The sequence below is a fragment of the Acipenser ruthenus genome, chromosome 47 (assembly GCF_902713425.1).
Source record: "Acipenser ruthenus chromosome 47, fAciRut3.2 maternal haplotype, whole genome shotgun sequence".
Lineage (NCBI taxonomy): Eukaryota > Metazoa > Chordata > Actinopteri > Acipenseriformes > Acipenseridae > Acipenser > Acipenser ruthenus.
The window spans coordinates 8,883,990-8,909,048 of NC_081235.1; the positions used below are offsets into that span (position 1 = coordinate 8,883,990).

Sequence of the window (25,059 nt, forward strand, 5' to 3'; positions counted from 1 at the left end):
CGGACTGGACCCGGAGTCGGAACCGGGTACTCTTATTAATCTGGGACACAAACCGGACCAGCACCAGGGTTTTTTAACCTTCATAAAAATCCCTTTCCCTCACTCCATGGCCATGATAGATATCCCTCTTGCTGCAGCCCGGCCACTTTGCATTGAAAGAACGACAGCAGTTTTTAATGCATATTTAATGTTTACAATTTACAAGAAAATATATTTACCTTCCAATAACCACAACAAAAGTAAAGCATAAAAAAATAAGAACATACACACGGGTGATTGTGCGATTCCATCATCATACGAGAAGTCTTCATATTGTTAATATTGATTATTCAGAAGTACAGGTTCTAGACCCTAAAAGGACCCCCCCCCCCCCCTCCCCTCCCCACCCAGAAATCTCCCCCCTCAGTATGAAATGAGAATTAAGACGGCGCTCCAGCAGTTAAAGAACGTGTCTGGAGAGACACAGCGCCGATAGCAAAACTACTGCTGTTCACTTTTAGCAGTTAATTTAAAATAAAAAAGCAAAAACACAGACCAAAAAAAAAACAAAACAAGACAAACATTTGCCAAAAATACACATTATTAAAATTTTGAAAAGAGAAAAGTTAACAAATAAACAGGTTGATGATAAGATTTTTGGCTGTGCAGTGTTGTGTTGCGTGTTACAGTGTGGTGTGTGCGTTGTGATGTGTTGTGTAGCGCTGTTCTGTGTGTTGTTGTGTAGCGCCGTGCTGTCACATCTCGTCCGCATGCACTGGCCCCGCCCCCTGCTTCACTCCGCTCCCGCTCCACCTCACGGTGGTCACTCTGCGGCCGGTGATGGGGTCAGCGCCGCTTAACCCCTCGAGCTCCAGGGCCTCGGCCTGGCTTGCGTTCAGGGCGGAGTCAACGAGGCCGTGCCCCTTCAGCAGCTTCTCGAGTGATGACACGGTGCCCGGCCCCTCCCCCTGCTCCGGCGCTGAGTAGACGTGGTCGTGCGCCACGGCGTGGAAAACACGAGAGGACTCGACGCCGTGGAGTGAGCGGGACTGCACTGTAGAGACAGAGAAACATTGGAACTGCCTGCAGTGTCGTATACTCTCAATACTGCACTGTGCAAACACATTGTCATGCAAAACACTACAGCTTCCGAGAGCACAGCACAGTGCGCGCTACAGCGCACTCCAGGAATCCGCCTCCTGGGGCTGCCTCCTCAGTATCACAGTCAACACATGGTTTTGCTGACCTCGCACTGGAATGAAGTCTCCACCCTCGTGGGCCACCTGGCTGTCAGAGAACGGGCGCAGGCTGGGGAAGAGGATTAGGGAGAAGGAGAGGAGCAGCACCTGGAGAAAGAGGGAGGGAGGGAGGGAGGGACAGCTTTATTCACTGACAACCGACCAATCAACAGCCCATTCCTCTATGGGACAGGCATGTCAGGAGCACTGCATGTGCTGGTGTGTGTGTGTGTGTGGGGGGGGGGGTGTCAGGGTGTGGGTGTGTGGGTCGGGGTGCAGGATCTCACCAGGATGCAGGTTCCAGTCTGCGCTGTCTTGTTGGAGCCGTGCATCACCAGGTCCTGCAGCTTCCTGAGCTGCGTTATCAGAGACCTGCACAGACACACAATATTCATCAGCAGTGTCAGGATGCAATCCTATACGGTTTATACAGTGGTGTATTAGACTGTATTACACAACAGTGGAATTGACTCCCCTTCGTACTTCTATGGGGGTTTCGAGTTCTTTTGAATTGGTGTCGATAGTATGAATAGCAGTGTTCAGTACAGTTTTAGTAGCAATGTGATTGGTTGTGTGAATAGCAGTGTTCAGTACAGTTTTAGTAGCAATGTGATTGGTTGTGTGAATAGCAGTGTTCAGTACAGTTTTAGTAGCAATGTGATTGGTTGTGTGAATAGCAGTGTTCAGTACAGTTTTAGTAGCAGTGTGATTGGTTGTGTGAATAGCAGTGTTCAGTACAGTTTTAGTAGCAATGCGATTGGTTGTGTGAATAGCAGTGTTCATTACAGTTTTAGTAGCAATGTGATTGGTTGTGTGAATAGCAGTGTTCATTACAGTTTTAGTAGCAATGTGATTGGTTGTGTGAATAGCAGTGTTCAGTACAGTTTTAGTAGCAATGCAATTGGTTGTATGAATAGCAGTGTTCAGTACAGTTTTAGTAGCAATGTGATTGGTTGTGTGAATAGCAGTGTTCAGTACAGTTTTAGTAGCAATGTGATTGGTTGTGTGAATAGCAGTGTTCAGTACAGTTTTAGTAGCAGTGTGATTGGTTGTGTGAATAGCAGTGTTCAGTACAGTTTTAGTAGCAGTGTGATTGGTTGTGTGAATAGCAGTGTTCAGTACAGTTTTAGTAGCAATGTGATTGGTTGTGTGAATAGCAGTGTTCAGTACAGTTTTAGTAGCAATGCGATTGGTTGTGTGAATAGCAGTGTTCAGTACAGTTTTAGTAGCAATGTGATTGGTTGTGTGAATAGCAGTGTTCAGTACAGTTTTAGTAGCAATGTGATTGGTTGTGTGAATAGCAGTGTTCAGTACAGTTTTAGTAGCAATGTGATTGGTTGTGTGAATAGCAGTGTTCAGTACAGTTTTAGTAGCAATGCGATTGGTTGTGTGAATAGCAGTGTTCAGTACAGTTTTAGTAGCAATGTGATTGGTTGTGTGAATAGCAGTGTTCAGTACAGTTTTAGTAGCAATGCGATTGGTTGTGTGAATAGCAGTGTTCAGTACAGTTTTAGTAGCAATGCGATTGGTTGTGTGAATAGCAGTGTTCAGTACAGTTTTAGTAGCAGTGTGATTGGTTGTGTGAATAGCAGTGTTCAGTACAGTTTTAGTAGCAGTGTGATTGGTTGTGTGAATAGCAGTGTTCAGTACAGTTTTAGTAGCAATGTGATTGGTTGTGTGAATAGCAGTGTTCAGTACAGTTTTAGTAGCAATGCGATTGGTTGTGTGAATAGCAGTGTTCAGTACAGTTTTAGTAGCAATGTGATTGGTTGTGTGAATAGCAGTGTTCAGTACAGTTTTAGTAGCAATGTGATTGGTTGTGTGAATAGCAGTGTTCAGTACAGTTTTAGTAGCAATGTGATTGGTTGTGTGAATAGCAGTGTTCAGTACAGTTTTAGTAGCAATGCGATTGGTTGTGTGAATAGCAGTGTTCAGTACAGTTTTAGTAGCAATGTGATTGGTTGTGTGAATAGCAGTGTTCAGTACAGTTTTAGTAGCAATGTGATTGGTTGTGTGAATAGCAGTGTTCAGTACAGTTTTAGTAGCAATGTGATTGGTTGTGTGAATAGCAGTGTTCAGTACAGTTTTAGTAGCAATGTGATTGGTTGTGTGAATAGCAGTGTTCAGTACAGTTTTAGTAGCAATGTGATTGGTTGTGTGAATAGCAGTGTTCAGTACAGTTTTAGTAGCAATGCGATTGGTTGTGTGAATAGCAGTGTTCAGTACAGTTTTAGTAGCAATGTGATTGGTTGTGTGAATAGCAGTGTTCAGTACAGTTTTAGTAGCAATGTGATTGGTTGTGTGAATAGCAGTGTTCAGTACAGTTTTAGTAGCAATGTGATTGGTTGTGTGAATAGCAGTGTTCAGTGCAGTTTTAGTAGCAATGTGATTGGTTGTGTGAATAGCAGTGTTCAGTGCAGTTTTAGTAGCAGTGTGATTGGTTGTGTGAATAGCAGTGTTCAGTACAGTTTTAGTAGCAATGCGATTGGTTGTGTGAATAGCAGTGTTCAGTACAGTTTTAGTAGCAATGCGATTGGTTGTGTGAATAGCAGTGTTCAGTACAGTTTTAGTAGCAATGTGATTGGTTGTGTGAATAGCAGTGTTCAGTACAGTTTTAGTAGCAATGCGATTGGTTGTGTGAATAGCAGTGTTCAGTACAGTTTTAGTAGCAATGTGATTGGTTGTGTGAATAGCAGTGTTCAGTACAGTTTTAGTAGCAATGTGATTGGTTGTGTGAATAGCAGTGTTCAGTACAGTTTTAGTAGCAATGTGATTGGTTGTGTGAATAGCAGTGTTCAGTACAGTTTTAGTAGCAATGTGATTGGTTGTGTGAATAGCAGTGTTCAGTACAGTTTTAGTAGCAATGTGATTGGTTGTGTGAATAGCAGTGTTCATTACAGTTTTAGTAGCAATGCGATTGGTTGTGTGAATAGCAGTGTTCAGTACAGTTTTAGTAGCAATGCGATTGGTTGTGTGAATAGCAGTGTTCAGTACAGTTTTAGTAGCAATGTGATTGGTTGTGTGAATAGCAGTGTTCAGTACAGTTTTAGTAGCAATGCGATTGGTTGTGTGAATAGCAGTGTTCAGTACAGTTTTAGTAGCAGTGTGATTGGTTGTGTGAATAGCAGTGTTCAGTGCAGTTTTAGTAGCAATGTGATTGGTTGTGTGAATAGCAGTGTTCAGTACAGTTTTAGTAGCAATGCGATTGGTTGTGTGAATAGCAGTGTTCAGTACAGTTTTAGTAGCAATGCGATTGGTTGTGTGAATAGCAGTGTTCAGTACAGTTTTAGCAGCAGTGTGATTGGTTGTGTGAATAGCAGTATTACTGTGGTTGTGACTCACGTGTTGCGTTTCTCCAGCTGGAACACCTTCCTCTGGAGCTCCTGGTTCTGAGCATTGCAGGCAGACATCCTGCAGACACAGCACAGCACAGCCATTTATCACTTGAGCCACTCTACACACTGTGAACCATTCCCACAGCCACTCTACACACTGTGAACCATTCCCACAGCCACTCTACACACTGTGAACCATTCCCACAGCCACTCTACACACTGTGAACCATTCCCACAGCCACTCTACACACTGTGAACCATTCCCACAGCCACTCTACACACTGTGAACCATTCCCACAGCCACTCTACACACTGTGAACCATTCCCACAGCCACTCTACACACTGTGAACCATTCCCACAGCCACTCTACACACTGTGAACCATTCCCACAGCCACTCTACACACTGTGAACCAGCTATCAACCACTCAATACAGCCACCAACCACTCAATACAGCCACCAACCACTCAATACAGCCACCAACCACTCAATACAGCCATCAACCACTCAATACAGCCACCAACCACTCAATACAGCCATCAACCACTCAATACAGCCACCAAGCAGCCATCGAACAGACATGCAAACCCAGGCCACGCGCACACACTCCAGCGAGCGGGGAGTCAGTGCGGAGCTGAGCCTCCCTGAGGGGCTCGTACCGGCTCTCCAGCCCGTCCATGTACTCCTTCTTCTTCTTGCGGCTCTCCTGGGCAGACTGCTTGTTGCGGATCTTCCTGCGGATCTTCTTCAGGATGCGCTCCTCGTACTGCGGGAAGAGGGGGAGGAGTGAGGAGAGGGAGGAGTGTGTGCGTGTGTGTGTGCGTGTGTGTGTGTGCGTGTGCGTGTGTGTGCGTGTGCGTGTGTGTGTGCGTGTGTGTGCGTGTGTGTGTGCGTGTGCGTGTGTGTGCGTGTGTGCGTGTGACAGTGTGTTACCTTGGTGAGTGGGAGCTGGCTGGGCAGTGTGTGAGTGTGTGTGTGTGTGTGTGTGACAGTGTGTTACCTTGGTGAGTGGGAGCTGGCTGGGCAGTGTGTGAGTGTGTGTGTGTGTGTGTGTGTGACAGTGTGTTACCTTGGTGAGTGGGAGCTGGCTGGGCAGTGTGTGTGTGTGTGTGTGTGTGTGACAGTGTGTTACCTTGGTGAGTGGGAGCTGGCTGGGCAGTGTGTGTGTGTGTGTGTGTGTGTGTGTGTGTGTGTATGTGTGTGTGAGTGTGTGTGTGTGTGTGTGCGTGTGACAGTGTGTTACCTTGGTGAGTGGGAGCTGGCTGGGCAGTGTGTGTGTGTGTGTGTGTGTGTGAGTGTGTGTGTGTGTGTGTGTGTGTGACAGTGTGTTACCTTGGTGAGTGGGAGCTGGCTGGGCAGTGTGTGTGAGTGTGTGTGTGTGTGTGTATGTGTGTGTGCATGTGTGTGTGTGTGTGTGTGTGTGACAGTGTGTTACCTTGGTGAGTGGGAGCTGGCTGGGCAGGCTCACTCCCTCCTTGGCCAGCAGTTTCTTCTCATCCTCATTCAGAACCAGCTCTTGAAAGGGCTGCTGGGATTGCTGCTGAGGCTGCTGGGAAGAAACAGACGCTGCTCAAGTAACAGGGAGTCAAACCAGACAACCAGACAATCCAGTAATCCCCACCAGGGACAAAGCCTCCCCACGAGGGACAGAGCCTCCCCACGAGGGACAGAGCCTCCCCACCAGGGACAGAGCCTCCCCACGAGGGACAGAGCCTCCCCACGAGGGACAGAGCCTCCCCACCAGGGACAGAGCCTCCCCACGAGGGACAGAGCCTCCCCACCAGGGACAGAGCCTCCCCACGAGGGACAGAGCCTCCCCACGAGGGACAGAGCCTCCCCACCAGGGACAGAGCCTCCCCACGAGGGACAGAGCCTCCCCACGAGGGACAGAGCCTCCCCATGAGGGACAGAGCCTCCCCACCAGGGACAGAGCCTCCCCACTCCCACTATCCTGCTCTTGAAAATCCTGATGGTAAACAAGCAACAAACCCACAAGAAGTTCACCACCCTGAAGAGGGCTGCTCAGGGTAAACGGATGCATGTCTCTGGAGCCCCCCCCCCCCCCCCGACTCGGGTGCAATTATGTCAGTAATCATGTTTCGTCCCCAGCGAGATGAAAAGCACAGAATTAAACTGATGCAATTACATTCTGAGCACGTGGATTATTATAATGGCAAAGAAACTCATTACAGGATGGTAATCAGAGGGTTTCAGAAAAATCTTCATCATTATTATTTTTTTTGTCACAATCATTAATAATCTCTAAACGATCAGTCACAGATTGAGGGTAAAACTTATAAACAAATTTATAATGTTCCGGCTAGTGCCTTCATCAGAGTACCGTGTCTTCCTATAATCATCCTCCCCCCTCCCCGATCCTTTCCCTGGACAGCGTCTCATTTCGCAGTCCCCCCCCCCCTGATCCTTTCCCTGGACAGCGTCTCATTTCGCAGTCCCCCCCCCACCCCGATCCTTTCCCTGGACAGCGTCTCATTTCGCACTCACCAGCTCGGAGGTGTTGGACAGCAGCAGGTCCTTCACTGTGAGTGGGAACATCTCAAAACCAGCTTGCTGCAGACGCACTCCCAGCCCGGGCTGAGAGAGGAACGAGGAGTCCCAGCCCTCTGAGGAGAGGAGAGGGTTAATAAACTGGAGAGGAGGAGAGAGGGGTGGGCATGTGTATAGTGAGCGTGTATAGCAGTGTGTATGCGTGCATTGTGTATAGCTGTGTGCAGAGTCTATAGAAGCATGTTTGCAGTGTCTATAGCAGTGTGTGAGTGTCTATAGCAGTCTCGTACCCAGGTCGATGGCGATGTCGGGCTCCAGCATGTCCATGGCCTGGGGGGGCTCAGTGCTGGCAGTGCCCAGGCAGGGGTGTTCGATTTGGGTCGGGGCAGGCTGGTAAACGGCCGGGCTGTCGGGGGTCTGGCAGTGCTGCGGACTGTCCAGCTGGTCAGAGTGGGGGTCCTCAGAGATGCCGCTGTCACTCGTGGCCGGTGACCACAAGGGGGAGCTGGACACTGAGTCACCCGCACCCAGCAGGGAGTTGAGGAAATCCTCACTGTCAGGATCTACCAGGAGCTGTGGGGAGAGGGAGTGAGAGAGGGAAGAGGGAGAGAGAGGGAATGAGACAGTGAGAAGGTAGAGAGGAGGTCAGTGTGTAGAAGAGAAAGAGAGACACACAGACAAACACACAGACAGACAGACACACACACACAGACAGACACACAGACAGGCAGACAGACACACAGACAGTTACACAGACAGACAGACAGACACACACACAGACAGACACGCAGACAGACAGACAGACACACAGACAGTTACACAGACAGACAGACAGACAGACAGACAGACAGACAGACAGACGTGCTTGACAGGTCTGCGCTGTGACTCACGTTCTGCTCTGTGATTGGCCAGCCCTGTGCGTTGCCGTGGTGCGCCGCCGCCCCCCCTAAGCCCTCGTTGCGGAGGATCCCGTCCTGCTGGTCGAAGAGGAGGTCGAGCAGCTCCATCCCTCCCAGCTCACAGCCCCCTGACCCCTGGGGGAGAGGAGGAGGGGAGAGGGGTCATCGGAGATCAGCGAGCCCTGCAGCCTTTCACAGCAGGCTGGGTGACAGCTTTAAAACCGGACTCATGCACAGACACTGGGGCTTGCAGGTAAGCACTACTCCTGCACTCAACGTCTGCTATTCAAAACCATTTTTGTTTTGTTATGTTTAAAGATTAGAGGGGCATGACCTATGTCCTCATAAGGTAGGCTGTGTCACACGCTCACACACACGCTCACACACACGCACACGCACACGCACACGCACACGCACAGCACTGTGCCAGCTCCAGATCTATTGCCTTGCTCTGACCAGTCCCAGCCAGAGCCTGTTCCAACAGTGCTGACAGGGGCGCCATCTAGTGTGCAAACAACGCAATAACAGCGTTGAGACATCTGCCTATTCCAATAGGATCAAAGACAAACGGAGAGCCAAATCTTCAACAGAAGAAAAGGACGATCCCTTACAAACGTTACCCGCAGTGAAAGCACAGCAAAGTGTAATAAAGCACAGTGAAAGCGTGGTAAAGCATGGGGAAGCATTGCAAAATGAGAGTGCGGCGTTACTGCGGTAAACCTTTCTAAGGGGTCAGTGCTCATAGTATCAGATGTCAGATAATGGCTTTCAAAGCCCTGGTCAGCACTCCTCTATAGGGAGGGGGCAGGGATACAAGCTGGTTCCAGTTTCCCGTTCCCGCAGCTGGGAGAGAGTCTCTGTCCTGCGCAGAAGCAATGGACTGTGAGCACAAACAAGGGCTGATTAGGAACGGCACAAACAGGGTAATTACTGAGCGATGCCTGATTACTGGGCTGTAAACCAGGGAGCGGTCAAGGACAATGAATCAGGGGTGAGAGAGGAGGAGGATGAGGAAGACAAACCCAACACCCTGAGCCCATGCCTGTCCAATGGCTACTCTGTGCGTTTACCATTACCCCTGGTTTGCCATGATTTTCAGCATGCTTAATCATAGCTCTCTCGGCCATGCTTTCGCTCTCTCTATCATGCTTTCGCTCTCCCCTCACCCCCTCTCCTCATCCTCCTCCCTAACTTCCTCCCTCCTCTCTTACTCCCCTGCTCCTCTCATCTCCCCTCTTCACCCTCCTCTCCCCTTCCCTCTACTAAAACTGCCACCAAGAAAAAGTATAACAATTTTTGCAATATTATTATTATTATTTTTTTTTTTTGATGGAACCCAACATCTGAAACAGTTCTGTGAAAACCCCTTCCTGTTATTTCAGTGCTGAAGGTATTCTGAGCCGCTGTTTCTACCTCTTTGTGGTCTATTCCACGGATCAAAAAACAGTGGATCAAAAATGCCTTGAACACTGAAATAAAATAAAGAGACCGCACTTGCTTTCAGAGCCGCGGATAATCGCCAGAGTCTCTCTCACAACGCTGTTCTGGAAGAATAAAATGCAAACTCTTTTAATAATGTAGCTGCGAATCCACTGGCCCCTGACAGCAGAGAGTCAGCCTGCTGCTGCTGCTGCGGCAGCTCCTCACTGTAATGCAGTGAGAACCTGGCTTGTGAAATGCTGCCTGACGCTTGTGTGGACCGAGAGAGCGAGCGATGCATTGTTTTGAGTTGAAAGCCGGATTGTTTTTGGAGTGAGGTTGGATTCGTATCAAGATTTAGAGTTTGACCTTTTTATTTAATGAGCATTAGAAACACAAACACAGGGACCCCCCCCCCCCACACACACACACGCACACACAAACACAGGGACCCCACACACACACACACACACACACACACACACACACAAACACAGGGACCCCCCCCCCCCACACACACACACGCACACACAAACACAGGGACCCCACACACACACACACACACACACACACACAAACACAGGGACCCCACACACACACACACACACACACACACACACACACAAACACAGGGACCCCCCCCCCCCCCACACACACACACGCACACACAAACACAGGGACCCCACACACACACACACACACACACACACACACACACACACAAACACAGGGACCCCCCCCCCCCACACACACACACAAACACAGGGACCCCCCCCCCCACACACACACACGCACACACAAACACAGGGACCCCACACACACACACACACACACACACACACACACACAAACACAGGGACCCCCCCCCCCACACACACACACAAACACAGGGACCCCCCCCCCCCACACACACACACGAACACACAAACACAGGGACCCCCCCACACACACACACACACAGACAAACACAGGGACCCCACACACACACACACACACACACACACACACAAACACAGGGACCCCCCCACGCACACACACGCACACACAAACACAGGGACCCCACACACACACACACACACACACACACACACACAAACACAGGGACCCCCCCCCCCCACACGAACACACAAACACAGGGACCCCCCCCCCCCACACACACACACACACGAACACAGGGACCCCCCCCCCCCCACACACACACACACACGAACACAGGGACCCCCCCCCACACACACACACACACACAAACACAGGGACCCCCCCCCCCACACACACACACACACACAAACACAGGGACCCCCTCCCCACACACACACACACACACACAAACACAGGGACCCCCCCCCCCACACACACACACACACACAAACACAGGGACACCCCCACACACACACGCACAAACACAGAGACACCTCCCCTCACACACACACACACACACGAACACACACATGTGAAACAAACATACACACAAGTGGCATACACACACACAATCACACACACAGATACAATCACATGTAGCGACACACACACACACACACACACTCACTGAATCTCAGCTTGTTCACTGTTAGTTTCTCTGCTAGCTCGCTCCTGCACTTTGTACCTACCAGTCCACGCATTGCCCTGCTGCTGCTCTGAACAGCAAACACTCCGAAAAGATTTTTTTTCAACCAAAAAAAAAAAAGAAAGTTCAAAGAAAAACAAAAAGTTAAAAGAAATAAAAGCCCCCCTCTGTGTAGGAAGCTGTCCCTTACCTTCTTCATGGTTTTCCGGTTTGAAGCTCAGGTGAGCGCTCAGATTCGAGTCAGTGTTGTGTGTTTCTGCCTCCCTGATTGATTACCTCTCAGCGCAGCTCAGCTCAGCTCTCGATCCCCTCTCTCAGCTCACAGGCACACTTCTGAGGTTCAAGATGAAACTCCAACAGGGCAAAAGTGATCTCATCGATTGCAACACCAGGCGTTCCTCCGATTGGCTGAAGCATCTGGAATCCCTTGACCGGCCAATGGGGGAGCTCGGAGGGGATTTCTGTTGTGGTTCGCAAACCCCCCCCCCCCATAGGTGGGACAGAATCATGACAGAGAGGGTCCAAAGTTCTCCCCATCTAATCACTGCGTGAACTCTGACACACTTCTGATACAGAGACTGTTACTTCCCAGAGCAGTGTCTTTATCACCAAGTCCTATCACAATAATATGTTATGTATATTGAAATATAGTAATATATATACATATACATGTTGCGTCAGTACCAGACTGTCTTGCAAAAGAGCTCCTGTCTATTGCCCTGTCTAATCATGCTGTTTCACCCTCACATGCTGAGGACTGAAGCAGCTTCTTGAAGGATCCCAGGGTGTCAGCTTCAACAACATTACTGGGGAGTTTGTTCCAGACCCTCACAGTTCTCTGTGTAAAAAAAGTGCCTCCTATTTTCTGTTCTGAATGCCCCTTTATCTAATCTCCATTTGTGATCCCTGGTCCTTGTTTCTTTTTTCAGGTCGAAAAAGTCCCCTGGGTCGACATTGTCTATACCTTTTAGGATTTTGAATGCTTTAATCAGTAAACCGCATAGTCTTCTTTGTTCAAGACTTTTCAATTCAATTCTTTTAGCTGGTCTGCATACGACATGCCTTTTAAACCCGGGATAATTCTGGTCGCTCTTCTTTGCACTCTTTCTTGCTCTGATGTTACTAACTGCACAGCACGTTGCCCCAAACGAATAGAAGACCACAGAGATGAAGTGTTTAAAACGACACGTGTGGGAAAGTTGACATGAATCCGGTTTGAGATCCCATTTTAATCCCAGTGTATTACACTGAAGAATCATGACCTGCCTGCCTACCTGCCTAGCAGCACCATTACCATGATGTGGTGCGTGTTACCAGCGCTTCCACTGTGGTACCATCTGTGCAATGGCAGCCTCATAGCATGGCTACATGTACACAACATTGCATTGCCACTGTAGTGCCCTGTCTGTCTGTCTCTCTGTCTGTCTGCATTGCAATTGTAATGCCCCTGTCTGTCTGTCTGTCTGTATTACAACTGTAGTGCTCCTGTCTGTCTGTCTGCATTGCCATTGCAGTGCCCTGTCTGTCTGTCTGTCTGTCAGTCTGTCTGTGTGTCTGTCCGCAGTGCCATTATGGTGCCGCTTGGTCCTCGGTTGGTGCCAGCTTTAGGGCTCCAGATTGTTTTATTGCTGTTTATCTGATGAGATGGAGACGGGTTTGGCTCAAAGGTTGAGGTTCGCTGGCAGGGTGGTGTGGGTGTGAGTGAGTGCAATCAGGGACAGTTGTGTGTGGTACAGCAGGGCTGGGATCCAGGGAGCAGGCTGGGACTGGGGCAATGCCATGGGTGTGTGTGGTACAGCAGGGCTGGGATCCAGGGAGCAGGCTGGGGCTGGGGCAATGCCATGGGTGTGTGTGGTACAGCAGGGCTGGGATCCAGGGAGCAGGCTGGGACTGGGGCAATGCCATGGGTGTGTGTGGTACAGCAGGGCTGGGATCCAGGGAGCAGGCTGGGGCTGGGCAATGCCATGGGTGTGTGTGGTACAGCAGGGCTGGGATCCAGGGAGCAGGCTGGGACTGGGGCAATGCCATGGGTGTGTGTGGTACAGCAGGGCTGGGATCCAGGGAGCAGGCTGGGACTGGGGCAGTGCCATGGGTGTGTGTGAATAGTGCGCGGGCTGCTAAAGACATCCCCAGTTATAGGTGTGATAATCTCTGCAGAGGCCCAGGCCTGTCCTGATTGGCTGGGTCCGGTTATTTATTTATTTATTTATTTATTTATTTGTGTATTATTAGAAGCCCTTATCCAGGGCAACTTACAATTGTTGCAAAATATCACAGTACAAAGTATCGCATTATAAAATATCACATTGCAGAATATCATAATACAGATAAGAGCAGCTATGAAAGTACAATAAAATCAATTCAAGTAAGAGCAAAATAAAGAACACAGTCAGGTATAAGTGAGAGCGAGTTCGACTCAGAGCAGCTAAAACTCATAGTAAATATTTGCTCATATGAGTAAAGTCCAGTAAGAACACATAGTAAGTATGATAAATGGATGAGAATGATTTCCCAATAAGAGCAATTATAAAAGTCATGCATACGGATACCTGGAAGAGTAAGATCAAGCACAAGATACAGGAAATATTATGATCAAGAGCAGCAGTAGAATACAGCAAAGTGTGGAGCAGCTCAGTGCAAGCTGATGCAAGTACTGCTACAACTGGGAGCCATATAGTCCAGTATAGCCGAGAGTTGAGAGGTTTACAGATGCTGTCTGTTCAGTGAAATTGTTTACTTAAATGATCTCTTATTTTTGTTTAAATCAATGTGAACACACAGCACTCAGGGGCCAACTAGTTAGCAAGCTATCTTATTATTTTACCTGTTTAAAAAAAAAAGTATATTTCAAGACAGAATGATGACGTTTCATAGAAATCCACTGTGTGTTTTCTTTCTGTAATGTATGTATTTATATTTTAATGGCAGTGCATTGGGATTGTACAGACTGCTAAACTTGAACTGCGTTGTGAAACCAGCCTCCGGGCGCTCTGAACTACTTTGTGAAACCGGTATCTGGGCTCTCTGTACTGCTTTGTAGAACCAGCATCTGGAATCTCAGAACTGCTTTGTAAAACCAGCCTCTGGGCTGTCTGTACTGCTTTGTAAAACCAGCCTCCGGGCTCTCTGAACTGCTTTGTAAAACCATCCTACTAGCTCTCTGAACTGCTTTGTAAAACCAGCCTCCGAGCTCTCTGAACTGCTTTGTAAAACCAGCCTCCGAGCTCTCTGAACTGCTTTGTAAAACCAACCTCCCAGCTCTCTGAACTGCTTTGTAAAACCAGCCTCCGAGCTCTCTGAACTGCTTTGTAAAACCAGCCTCCGAGCTCTCTGAACTGCTTTGTAAAACCAACCTCCCAGCTCTCTGAACTGCTTTGTAAAACCAGCCTCCTAGCTCTCTGAACTGCTTTGTAAAAGCAGCCTCCGAGCTCTCTGAACTGCTTTGTAAAACCAGCCTCCGAGCTCTCTGAACTGCTTTGTAAAACCAGCCTCCTAGCTCTCTGGACTGCTTTGTAAAACCAGCCTCCCAGCTCTCTGAACTGCTTTGTAAAACCAGCCTCCGAGCTCTCTGAACTGCTTTGTAAAACCAGCCTCCTAGCTCTCTGAACTGCTTTGTAAAACCAACCTCCCAGCTCTCTGAACTGCTTTGTAAAACCAGCCTCCGAGCTCTCTGAACTGCTTTGTAAAACCAGCCTCCGAGCTCTCTGTACTGCTTTGTAAAACCAACCTCCCAGCTCTCTGAACTGCTTTGTAAAACCAGCCTCCTAGCTCTCTGAACTGCTTTGTAAAACGAGACCCTTGGTCTCTGGACTGCTTTGTAAAACCAGCCTCCGAGCTCTCTGAACTGCTTTGTAAAACCAGCCTCCTAGCTCTCTGAACTGCTTTGTAAAACGAGACCCTTGGTCTCTGAACTGCTTTGTAAAACCAGCCTCCTAGCTCTCTGCTCGCACGCTCGCTTCTGCTGCAGGGGGAGGATCGCACGTCCTGCCGCGCGGGGCACGCCGGGCACGCTACGCACGGGCTACCAGCGGTATAAAAGCGTCTCTGTTGACGTCAGCACTCTCTTCCCTGCCTTTACCAGTAACTAAGGGCAGTGTTTGGTTTTTTCTGTGAAGATTATCGTCATCAATCCGCCAAAATGGTGAGTGGGAAATGGCTTGTTTTCTTTCAGCTTGAACACCTGAACCCTCTTCCCTCGCTATCGAGGGATATCGAGGAAAGAACGGGTTCAAGAGCCGTACTGTACAAGGATTTAAAAGAGGCGGCGGGGACCGGTGATGGGAGACGTCCAAAATGGCAGCTAGTGTTTTATTGTGTAATGCGACTGCCCGGCTGCGGCGTTATTACACCGCGGCGCGTTCTGCTTTCTGATTTCCAATAGGACTTTGTTGTATTTATATTTTTTAAAGAAAGCGGCTAATGTTGTCCAGATGGCTTCGGTTTAATTTTACTGTTTTATTTGAGCCGCTCCCTCTCGGCTGCGTAGCGGCGTGTGTTGTGAAGCTTGCCGGCTTGATGGTTTAAAATGGAGTCCAGCTCTGTGTGCTGCGTAGCATCTGCATTATTATTATTAACACGCTTAATTACATCAATTATACTTTCCGTTGACGCGGAGGAATTAAAAACGTCAACGCCCTGTATGTCGTCTTTTTTTAAGCGCATATTAATTTGACACGAGTGAACATGACGTCGTAATATTGCTGTTTTTTAGTGTCAGAAAGACGTTTAAATCTATTTGAGGGTTTTACAAAAATGTCTGTTTTTTTTTTTCCTCCCTCCCAGTTCACATTGCAGTAATTGTGCGGCCTCTCGGTTCGAACCCGTCCACGTGGGCCGGTTGTAGAGACCGGGGTCGACATTTTAAAAAGCGTCCGTCTTGCCTGAAAACAGTCGTCAAAAAAACAGCAGGGACACGCAGATAGACTTGATTCTTGAACAGTAGCCCCGGCTTCTTTATGGGAGACTGTGTTGCGGAGAGGTGGGGGCATTGAAAGCCGGCTCTGTTCTAGGCCCGACTTGGCACACGTTGCGCAGCCCATGCTAGCAGTATGCTGGCCGGCACAAGCGTGTAACTGGACTGTGAAGGATAATCGGCTGCAGCAGCTGAAACGCTGCGCTTGGCATTGAATTGGCGTGTTTTAAAAATGAATGCAAGCGCCTCCTGTCGCATGTAGGATGGTGGGTCTGCATGCAGCGGGTGAGGTGGCGTCCTCGCTGCAGTGTCGCGGTGTGCCGATGTGTTGAACCCGTGATTCAGAGCGCTCTCGAAGGCGGGCTGCGGTACTGCAGCCGCGCACTCTTCTATACAACAATGCGGAGCCCTACAAAATGTCTCCTGTCTACTGTCAATAAAGTCGAGTGCGCACAAGCGGGGTTATGTAATATGCGGTGATTGCGTGTAGCTTGGCAGACCGTACAGGATGTGTTTTTCTTTACTTTTTTTTTTCAAGAACAGGATTTTTAATGAGGTTTCTGCAGCATGTCTGTTGCCGCAGCGCTGCGGTTACATTGCAGTATTACAGAGAAGCAGCTTCATTTTGCAATTTTTGTACCCGTTTCAAAAACCAATATTTTAAATAGAACAATAGTTTTCGTAGACCTCCAAGTCCTATATGATTAAAGGATACGTGTGTTCTGTTTTTATGGAATTGTATTTAGCAGACTACTCCCTTTCACTGGTTTGTGGCACTAGCCCCAGTCTCTTGACTGACCCCCTCCTCACCCATTCCCTTGCCAGGTGAACTTCACAGTAGACCAGATCCGTGAGATCATGGACAAGAAGTCCAACATCCGTAACATGTCCGTGATTGCCCACGTGGACCACGGCAAGTCCACGCTGACAGACTCCCTCGTGTCCAAGGCTGGCATCATCGCCGGGGCTCGCGCTGGAGAGACCCGCTTCACCGACACCAGGAAGGACGAGCAGGAGCGCTGCATCACCATCAAATCCACGTGAGTGAACCGCACGCCCCTCCACACAGGCAAAACAATTGTAAAAACAAAAAAAAAACCTCTCAACAGGAGAAAGAAACTTGACTTCAGATGTGCGTTTTGCGTTGCGCCTCACTGCCTCTGTCTCTCCCCTGTGTGTCTCAGTGCTATCTCCTTGTTCTACGAGCTGTCTGAAAAGGACTTGGCCTTCATCAAGCAGTGCAAGGACGGCTCTGGCTTCCTCATCAACCTGATCGACTCCCCCGGGCACGTCGACTTCTCCTCCGAGGTGACGGCCGCCCTGCGTGTCACTGACGGGGCCCTCGTCGTGGTGGACTGTGTGTCCGGTAAGCAGCTTCCTTACCCTCGCAACATCAGCGAGAAATAAAGCAAAACTAGACAGACTTCAGTCAAGGGTGGTTTTGTTTTCTCTAGTGTCTTCAGCAGTGTTTGGATGTAACTTCAAACAGACTGTTGTAATATTAAAATGAGTAAACTTGTTGTGAAGCTGCATGTGAAACAGTCAAATGTATTGATTGTGTTTTCCTACTTGGTGGGAGTACAGGGGGTTAAATAGCCCTGCACTCGCTTGTGATTATCAGATACCATCCCTGCATGGGACAGCATGTGTTGCACATCAGAAACTCGGTCCAGGCTACTGATGAAGGCATCTAGCTGAGATATTGGTCTGCCTGACTTAAAAGTTCAGCTGTGTTCTGTTTTTTTTATTTGAGCTTCTAGAAGTTCTGGGCGTGTTGCCGTGGGTGACTAATAACCAAGTGGAAACTGCGTACGCTGCACTATCCTCCTAATCGCTGCTTTGACTCCATGCCAGTTGGCGTTTGTACACATTTCTTTTTTCCCCCTGGCGTAATGCACGTGACTCGGAGCAGCCTCTGAGTTTGTATCTTCCCGCTGACCCCCTCCTCTCCGCTCTCCCTGCCCAGGTGTGTGCGTGCAGACTGAGACCGTGCTGCGTCAGGCCATCGCCGAGCGCATCAAGCCAGTTCTGATGATGAACAAGATGGACCGGGCCCTGCTGGAGCTGCAGCTGGAACCCGAATCCCTGTACCAGACCTTCCAGCGCATCGTGGAGAACGTCAATGTCATCATCTCCACCTACGGAGAGGACGAGGGCGGGCCCATGGGCAACATCATGGTGAGTCGGGGTGCGGCGATTTTATATCCTGAAGAGGCTGAAGATCGCAGAATGGCTCTACAATAGTGTGTGGTGTGCTTTAAAACGTCATGGAAACAAACCGATCCCCCTGTCTGTCTGTGTGTGTGTAACTGCTGTACCAGGTGCAACTGGAGGATGACTTGAAACCAAAGTGCTTTGTGCATCCCAAGTGACGGTCGTTTTAGGGAGCGAGTTGAGACTGGACTCACCCTGTCCCCCTTTCCTCTCCAGATCGACCCGGTCGTTGGTACCGTGGGTTTCGGCTCCGGGCTTCACGGCTGGGCCTTCACCCTCAAGCAGTTTGCTGAGATGTACGTGTCTAAGTTTGCTGCCAAGGGAGATGCCCAGCTGAACGCGACCGAGCGGGCCAAGAAAGTGGAGGACATGATGAAGAAGCTGTGGGGAGAGAGGTGAGGAGGAGGAGGAGGGGCCTTCAGGGCTGGGAATGGGGAGAATCAACAGGATTTCAAAACCGCACACCCTGCTTTCACAGACCTTGATTAGCACTAATCCTGGACTGCAATGTTGTAGGTACTGTCGTTTGATTGCTGCTAATCAGGGGCTTGTGAAACAAGCCATATGTTCTCGACTACATTTTCCGCAAGACAACCTGTAACTTGTTAAAAGTTTCAGACCCCTGTTGAAAAGCAGTCTGATTGCAAAGTGTCGCACTCCAGTGCCAGTCTGTGGATTGAAGCGTGTATAAGTAACTGGCTTCCTTGGGCTATAATACATTAGGGTGGCTTTCTGTGGAAGTGTACAGTGTTTGTATGAGGGTTGCATTTGAGTTGGCGGTGCGTTTACACCATAGAGCACAGCAATGCCTAAATACAGGAGCAGTGGTCTCTCCACTTCTTTGGTTACAGATAGTGTAAAAATAGAAGTTCAGTATGCCTTTTCAGACCACCGTATGAAAATCACTTTAGCAGGCAGCATGGAGACAATCCTGAAAGATGATCACCCCCTGTAGAAAATAGCAAGCTTGCGTTACAGGCCATGCAAGCGACACGAGAGCTTTTAGATGAGAAACCCCCTCAGTGTCTCCCCTGTCTGTGGAAAGGCTGGGAGTGTGAACCCCATCTCTCTGCCCTCTAGGTTCTTCGACCCGTCCAACGGCAAGTTCAGCAAGTCGGCCACCAACGCAGACGGCAAGAAGCTGCCCAGGACCTTCTCCCAGCTGGTGCTGGACCCCATCTTCAAGGTGAGCCCTGCCAAGAACACATTGAGCAACACAGTCATAGGGCTGCCCGTCCACAGCAGGGCTTGTGTCTGCAGATGATGACTTCAAACATTCTTCACTTTGACCTGACTGTCTAGTGATGAGACTCTTCAGTCTGATGCCAGCACACTCACGGGTGCCTCAGTTAATACCACTTCAAATGGGACGGAGGTCAGCAGCCTTTTGGCTTGCTGAGGTTTCTAAATGGGTTGAGTTTACAGTCAAACACACTGAAGAGAGGCCACCTTCTGGGCTCTAGCCCGCTCTAGTTTATTGTAAATAACAATTGATACACATGTGGAAAAGTGAACTGACCAACTCGGTGACTTTGAGAAATTAACTTTGGGCTTTGGAGGTTAATAGTTGCTTGATATCCTTTGGGTTTGTCCTGTAGTTTTAATCTCTTCCTCCTCTGCCTGTCAGGTGTTCGATGCCATCATGAACTTCAAGAAGGAGGAGACCGCCAAGCTGATTGAGAAGCTGGAAATCAAGCTGGACAGTGATGACAAGGAGAAGGAAGGCAAGCCCCTGCTGAAGGCAGTGATGAGGCGCTGGCTGCCCGCCGGCGAGGCTCTGCTTCAGATGATCACCATCCACCTGCCCTCCCCCGTGACGGCTCAGAAGTACCGCTGCGAGCTGCTGTACGAGGGACCTGGCGACGACGAGGCTGCCATGGGTACGAGACTGCGCCCCAACACTAGAAAGTGATTCCTTTAGCCAGGGTAGACAGAGGCTGCTCCCCAACACTGCAAAGTGATTCCTTTAGCCAGGGTAGACGGAGGCTGCGCCCCAGCACTGCAAAGTGATTCCTTCAGCCAGGGTAGACGGAGGCTGCTCTCCAGCACACATTGCAAAGGGATAGATGGAACGCTTGAGAGACCGCTCATTTATTCAAGGGGGTCCCGACAATAGATGGCAGCAAAAAATAACGTGTTATAAAATCAGTGGCAAAAAGAAACATCATTCAAATGGGACAAAAAAAAAACCCCACTTGAAAACAATCCTAAAGTAATGTAGAATAAAAGCATACAGAAATGTGAACAGTAACCCAGTACTGGTGGGGGAGCACAGCAGAAACTCTATACGCGGTCGTGTGTTCAGTCTGCTACTGCCAGCTGCATGCACAGCCTGGTGAACTCTGTACACACAGCATGAACCCATCTGTACAGAGACTGCATCAACACTCCCTGTACAACACATTGCTCTGGGTGGGCACAGAAAACTAAACTATATACACTCCACAGAAACACTACATGCATGGCCTTTGAAATACTGTACCCTGCCATCTGTACAGACAACAAACTCTTGCATAGACTCTCCTCCCTGACTCTCTCTCTCTCTCTCTCTCTCTCTCTCTCTCTCTCTCTCTCTCTCTCCAGGTATCAAGAACTGCGACTCCAAGGGCCCCCTGATGATGTACATCTCCAAGATGGTGCCCACCACTGACAAGGGTCGCTTCTACGCCTTCGGCAGAGTGTTCTCTGGCACCGTGTCCACCGGGCTGAAGGTCAGGATCATGGGACCCAACTACGTGCCTGGCAAGAAGGACGACCTGTACATCAAGCCAATCCAGAGGTGAGGGGGTCATCCGGGGGACCCAAACATTGAACTAATGGGGAACTCAAAATCCTTCATGCATTGTCTTTTTTTTTTTTTTGTCTTAATGCTTTTTAGACCAGTGTAATGGAGTGCTGTCTACAGCCACCCAGCTATACAGAATTCCTGGGGAAAACCCTGAATAAATCTAAGTGACTCGGTAGTGCTAAATTTGATATGCTTGAATTCAATGACGAAAGTGTAAGACTTAGTCTAACTTTATTTATTTATTTATTTTTTTTCATATTGGTATAAACTGCCTCGTGTGGGTTTAAGTAAAGTGATCTGAAACCCATTAATCTACAAAATCTAACCTTTACAGCCTTGGATAACTTGGCTCTTTCATTCCTGTCCAGTGGAGCAGCCCCCTAACCTCTCCTCCTCCTCCTCCCCGCTCTCCTCAGGACCATTCTGATGATGGGGCGCTACGTGGAGCCCATCGAGGACGTGCCCTGCGGCAACATCGTGGGTCTGGTGGGTGTGGACCAGTACCTGGTGAAGACCGGCACCATCACCACCTTCGAGCACGCCCACAACCTGCGCGTCATGAAGTTCAGCGTGAGCCCCGTGGTGCGCGTGGCCGTGGAGGCCAAGAACCCTGCCGACCTGCCCAAGCTGGTGGAGGGGCTGAAGAGGCTGGCCAAGTCGGACCCCATGGTGCAGTGCATCATCGAGGAGTCCGGGGAGCACATCATCGCCGGAGCCGGGGAGCTGCACCTCGAGATCTGCCTCAAGGATCTGGAGGAGGACCATGCCTGCATCCCGATCAAGGTGAGCACAGTGGAGCGGGGAGCACCGTCCCGGCTGGGGGGGGGGGGGGGTAATGCCATGTCTTTAAAATCAGGGGATTTCCTCTACAAGGATGTAGAATTGACACCAACCCTGAGTTTGTTTGCAAATGTAAACCCTGTACTCTGCTTGCACAATGCACGGGTACACTGTTCTTGGTAAATTCTCTGCACTTGCTGGAATGCACAGCATGGGCACTTTTTAGGATTAGCTTTATGTATTTGTACACACCAAGGGAACGCACAGCTCTGTAACCCAGTTCACACGACCAGAGCAGTGCAGGATCGCGTTGTGAATGCCAATTGTGTGTTGAGTCTGCATTCAGGTTGTTTGGACAGGGTCTAGTTTTACTTTGAGGGTTTCCTATAGTGACACTCTCTTACATTGTTACCAAACTACACAGTGAATTGACTAGTTTGCCAGATACTTTCTTGACTAATTTGTAAGGTAATGCGTCTTCTGTGCTTGTCATTTCATATAAGACTCTCTTCAAAGTTGTGAGGGATAAATGTGTTTAACATTCCTGTCTGACTCTCTCCTCTTTCCCCCTCTGCAGAAATCTGACCCAGTCGTCTCGTACAGAGAGACTGTGAGCGAGGTTTCTGACCAGATGTGCCTGTCCAAATCCCCCAACAAGCACAACCGCCTGTACATGAAGGCTCGCCCGTTCCAGGACGGGCTGGCCGAGGACATCGAGAAGGGGGACGTGACCGCTCGGCAGGAGCTGAAGGCCCGCGCCCGCTACCTCACCGAAAAGTACGAGTGGGACGTGACGGAGGCCCGCAAGATCTGGTGCTTCGGGCCCGACGGCACTGGCCCCAACCTGCTGGTGGACGTCACCAAGGGGGTGCAGTACCTCAACGAGATCAAGGACAGCGTGGTGGCAGGGTTCCAGTGGGCATCCAAGGAGGTGAGCTGGGGGCTGCTGCAGGCAGTCAGTGTGTGCACTGTGTCTTCCGTTCCAGGTGACCTGGCTTAGCTGAATTACTGTGGGGATGCATTCCCAAGCGGATTTGCTTTTCTGACTCCTCCTCTTTTTACCCTGTCAGGGCGCTCTGTGTGAAGAGAACATGCGTGCCGTGCGCTTCGATATCCACGACGTGACCCTGCACACGGACGCCATTCACCGCGGGGGCGGACAGATCATCCCCACAGCCAGGAGAGTCCTGTACGCCTGCCAGCTCACCGCCCAGCCCAGACTCATGGAGCCAGTCTACATGGTGGAGATCCAGGTGAGAGATGTGCAGGGCACCTTCTCTATCTCTACACAGTTGAATTGGGGATGTGAGTGCTCCTGACTGGTTCTGTAGGGTGCTTCTCTTGGTATATGAATATTGAAGCCTGTATTCCCATCTCCCCCTCAGTGCCCAGAACAGGTGGTGGGAGGAATCTACGGCGTGCTGAACAGGAAGCGTGGCCACGTGTTTGAGGAGTCCCAGGTGGCTGGTACCCCCATGTTTATCGTCAAGGCTTTCCTGCCTGTCAACGAGTCCTTCGGTGAGTGTCAGTCCAGCAGCAATGGGGGGTTCAGGGCAGCGGTCAATCCATTTGCGCTTTTCCAGGGAATTCATTTTTAAAAGGGTTTGATCTCAACCCTGGTGCTTGCTGTTCTAAACATTGACTTGGTGATAGAAAAATGTTCAGATTTTTACTAAATTTACTGTAAGTAAAACTAGTGTTAATTGTGGGGGCTTTTATTGTGTTGGGATACAGAAAGAATGTTTAACAGGTTTGTTTTGAGATGCAATAAACAGATACATACCTCTTTTTAAATTGCTGCCTGAGTTGAACAGCTACTGTTTGTTAGTTTCACAAGAACACATTTCACATCCGACCATGTTAACTCTTCAATATTTACCAAAGCAGACTTGCAATGTAGCTTCTGATAATTTACTCATTTTGTGAACTGCAAGTGTCATCTAAATGTAATGCATGAAATTAGATAAATGCAGCTTTTGTTTTGTTTCTCTCTCTCAAATGAATGTGGTTCTCGACTCGTCTCCAACGTCTTGCACCCTCTCTCTCCTTCCAGGTTTCACCGCTGACCTGCGCTCCAACACCGGCGGGCAGGCCTTCCCTCAGTGTGTGTTTGACCACTGGCAGATTCTCCCCGGAGACCCCAGCGACAGCTCCACCAAGCCTTTCCAGGTCGTGGCAGAGACCCGCAAGCGCAAGGGGCTGAAGGAGGGCATCCCGGCCCTGGACAACTACCTGGACAAACTGTAAACTGACCACGAGAGAGAGAGACCAACCACGCCTGATGGACTATTTGCAGATCTGAAATTATTAATAATGAATCTTTAAAAAAGAGGAAAAACTTGCCAAAAACATGCAAAGAGAAAATAACAATAAAAAAAAATGAGTAACTGTAACCTGTCATTTTGACTTTTTTTTTAATTTATTTTATTTTGGGTTTTTTGAGGAACGGAGGGAGAGGAGAATTGTTGCTGTATTATAATGGCAACAAAAAATCTGAATCTGTATATATCCTGATTCCCTCGCAACAGTTGGCTGCTTTTGATTTATATTTTAAATAAAGTGGGATGCCTGCTTGCTTAATGGTGACAAACTTAAATTCCTCTGAGAAAACACTGCATTTCTTTTATTTGGCTTCAGTCAGTTTGATTCTTGACGTGAGGTTTGTTTTGCTCCGTTCTAGTGGTTGCCTCCCCTCCTCGACACTAACGGCCGCTCTAGAGGGACCCCACTTTGCCTTTTCCTCTAACCACAACGAGACTCGCTCGAGTGGGAAGTGAACGAGGCTCTGTGGATTTGCTGCTGCTTGTAAACCAAGCTGTGTGTGTTGTATCTTTAAGCCACCTGCAGAGGGCAGTATGTATTGCAAGGATACACTGGGGGTCAGACAGTTCGTTCACAGTGGGGAAATAATGACCAATAAACTTAAGATGGTGTCTATACGTATGTGTCTGTCTCCATTCTTAATGTGGGTGTAGAGGACATGGTATGGAGACGTGTTTGTTTTCCCTGGACATCAGTTGGGCCACGTCCTATAAGATGAAGATCCAAGACTCGCTCACCCTGGCGTCTGAGCCCTGCGCAGGTACCGCCTGTTCAGCAGCGCCAGGATTTAAATCTTGTTTAACTGAAAATGCCTGTGTGTTGTCCTTAAATTCTCCCACCCTGGCACTTTCCTCCCTTCTACACCAACTATCACTGTGCCAAATGGCAGTAAAACTAATGCTAGGTATTAAACTGTTGTGCAGGTGGTGAAGGAGAACTCTGTCTGCAAATCCCCTAGTAGTGCATGCTGTGCTATTACTTCAATACTGAGGACTGCTGTGGCTGTGTTTAGTGAATGAGTGTGCTGCGGATTTAACCATTTCATGCATGGCAGCCTCCTGGGAAGACCAAACTCTTCCAGACTTCATGTGGGAGACACAA

At 49.1% G+C, this 25,059-nt stretch overlaps 2 protein-coding genes and 1 non-coding gene across 3 annotated transcripts; 2 read left to right on the forward strand and 1 right to left on the reverse strand.

Moving 5' to 3' along the window:
• Window positions 1-379: 379 nt before the first annotated feature.
• Window positions 380-11,281, reverse strand: LOC117966148 (cyclic AMP-responsive element-binding protein 3-like protein 3-A). The gene is made up of 10 exons (XM_059014177.1): window positions 11,133-11,281; window positions 7,951-8,094; window positions 7,351-7,633; window positions 7,058-7,176; window positions 5,988-6,098; window positions 5,212-5,318; window positions 4,560-4,628; window positions 1,505-1,589; window positions 1,226-1,325; window positions 380-1,033 (listed from the first exon to the last, which is right to left on the reverse strand). The coding sequence occupies exons 1-10, from the start codon at window positions 11,139-11,141 to the stop codon at window positions 735-737; spliced, it is 1,326 nt and encodes a 441-aa protein (XP_058870160.1). The 5' UTR covers window positions 11,142-11,281; the 3' UTR covers window positions 380-734.
• A 3,668-nt stretch (window positions 11,282-14,949) lies between these two features.
• On the forward strand, window positions 14,950-24,575 carry LOC131721061 (elongation factor 2b). The gene is made up of 13 exons (XM_059014178.1): window positions 14,950-15,083; window positions 16,680-16,894; window positions 17,039-17,220; window positions 17,821-18,032; window positions 18,285-18,463; window positions 19,149-19,254; window positions 19,696-19,948; window positions 20,652-20,847; window positions 21,273-21,639; window positions 22,214-22,567; window positions 22,707-22,889; window positions 23,022-23,154; window positions 23,690-24,575. Exons 1-13 carry the CDS (start codon window positions 15,081-15,083, stop codon window positions 23,881-23,883), a joined length of 2,577 nt encoding a protein of 858 aa, XP_058870161.1. The 5' UTR covers window positions 14,950-15,080; the 3' UTR covers window positions 23,884-24,575.
• Window positions 19,325-19,393, forward strand: LOC117966406 (small nucleolar RNA SNORD37). Its single transcript, XR_004661692.1, has one exon. It is a non-coding gene; the product is annotated as a small nucleolar RNA SNORD37 (small nucleolar RNA).
• Window positions 24,576-25,059: the final 484 nt, after the last annotated feature.

Coding starts and splice junctions, on each gene's coding strand:
- LOC131721061 (XM_059014178.1), top strand. Junction 20,848..21,272: donor TACATCAAGCCAATCCAGAG/GTGAGGGGGTCA, acceptor CGCTCTCCTCAG/GACCATTCTGATGATGGGGC. Junction 22,568..22,706: donor TCCAGTGGGCATCCAAGGAG/GTGAGCTGGGGG, acceptor TTACCCTGTCAG/GGCGCTCTGTGTGAAGAGAA.
- LOC117966148 (XM_059014177.1), bottom strand. Junction 7,177..7,350: donor CGACATCGCCATCGACCTGG/GTACGAGACTGC, acceptor TCCTCTCCTCAG/AGGGCTGGGACTCCTCGTTC. Junction 1,326..1,504: donor AGACTGGAACCTGCATCCTG/GTGAGATCCTGC, acceptor CTCTTTCTCCAG/GTGCTGCTCCTCTCCTTCTC.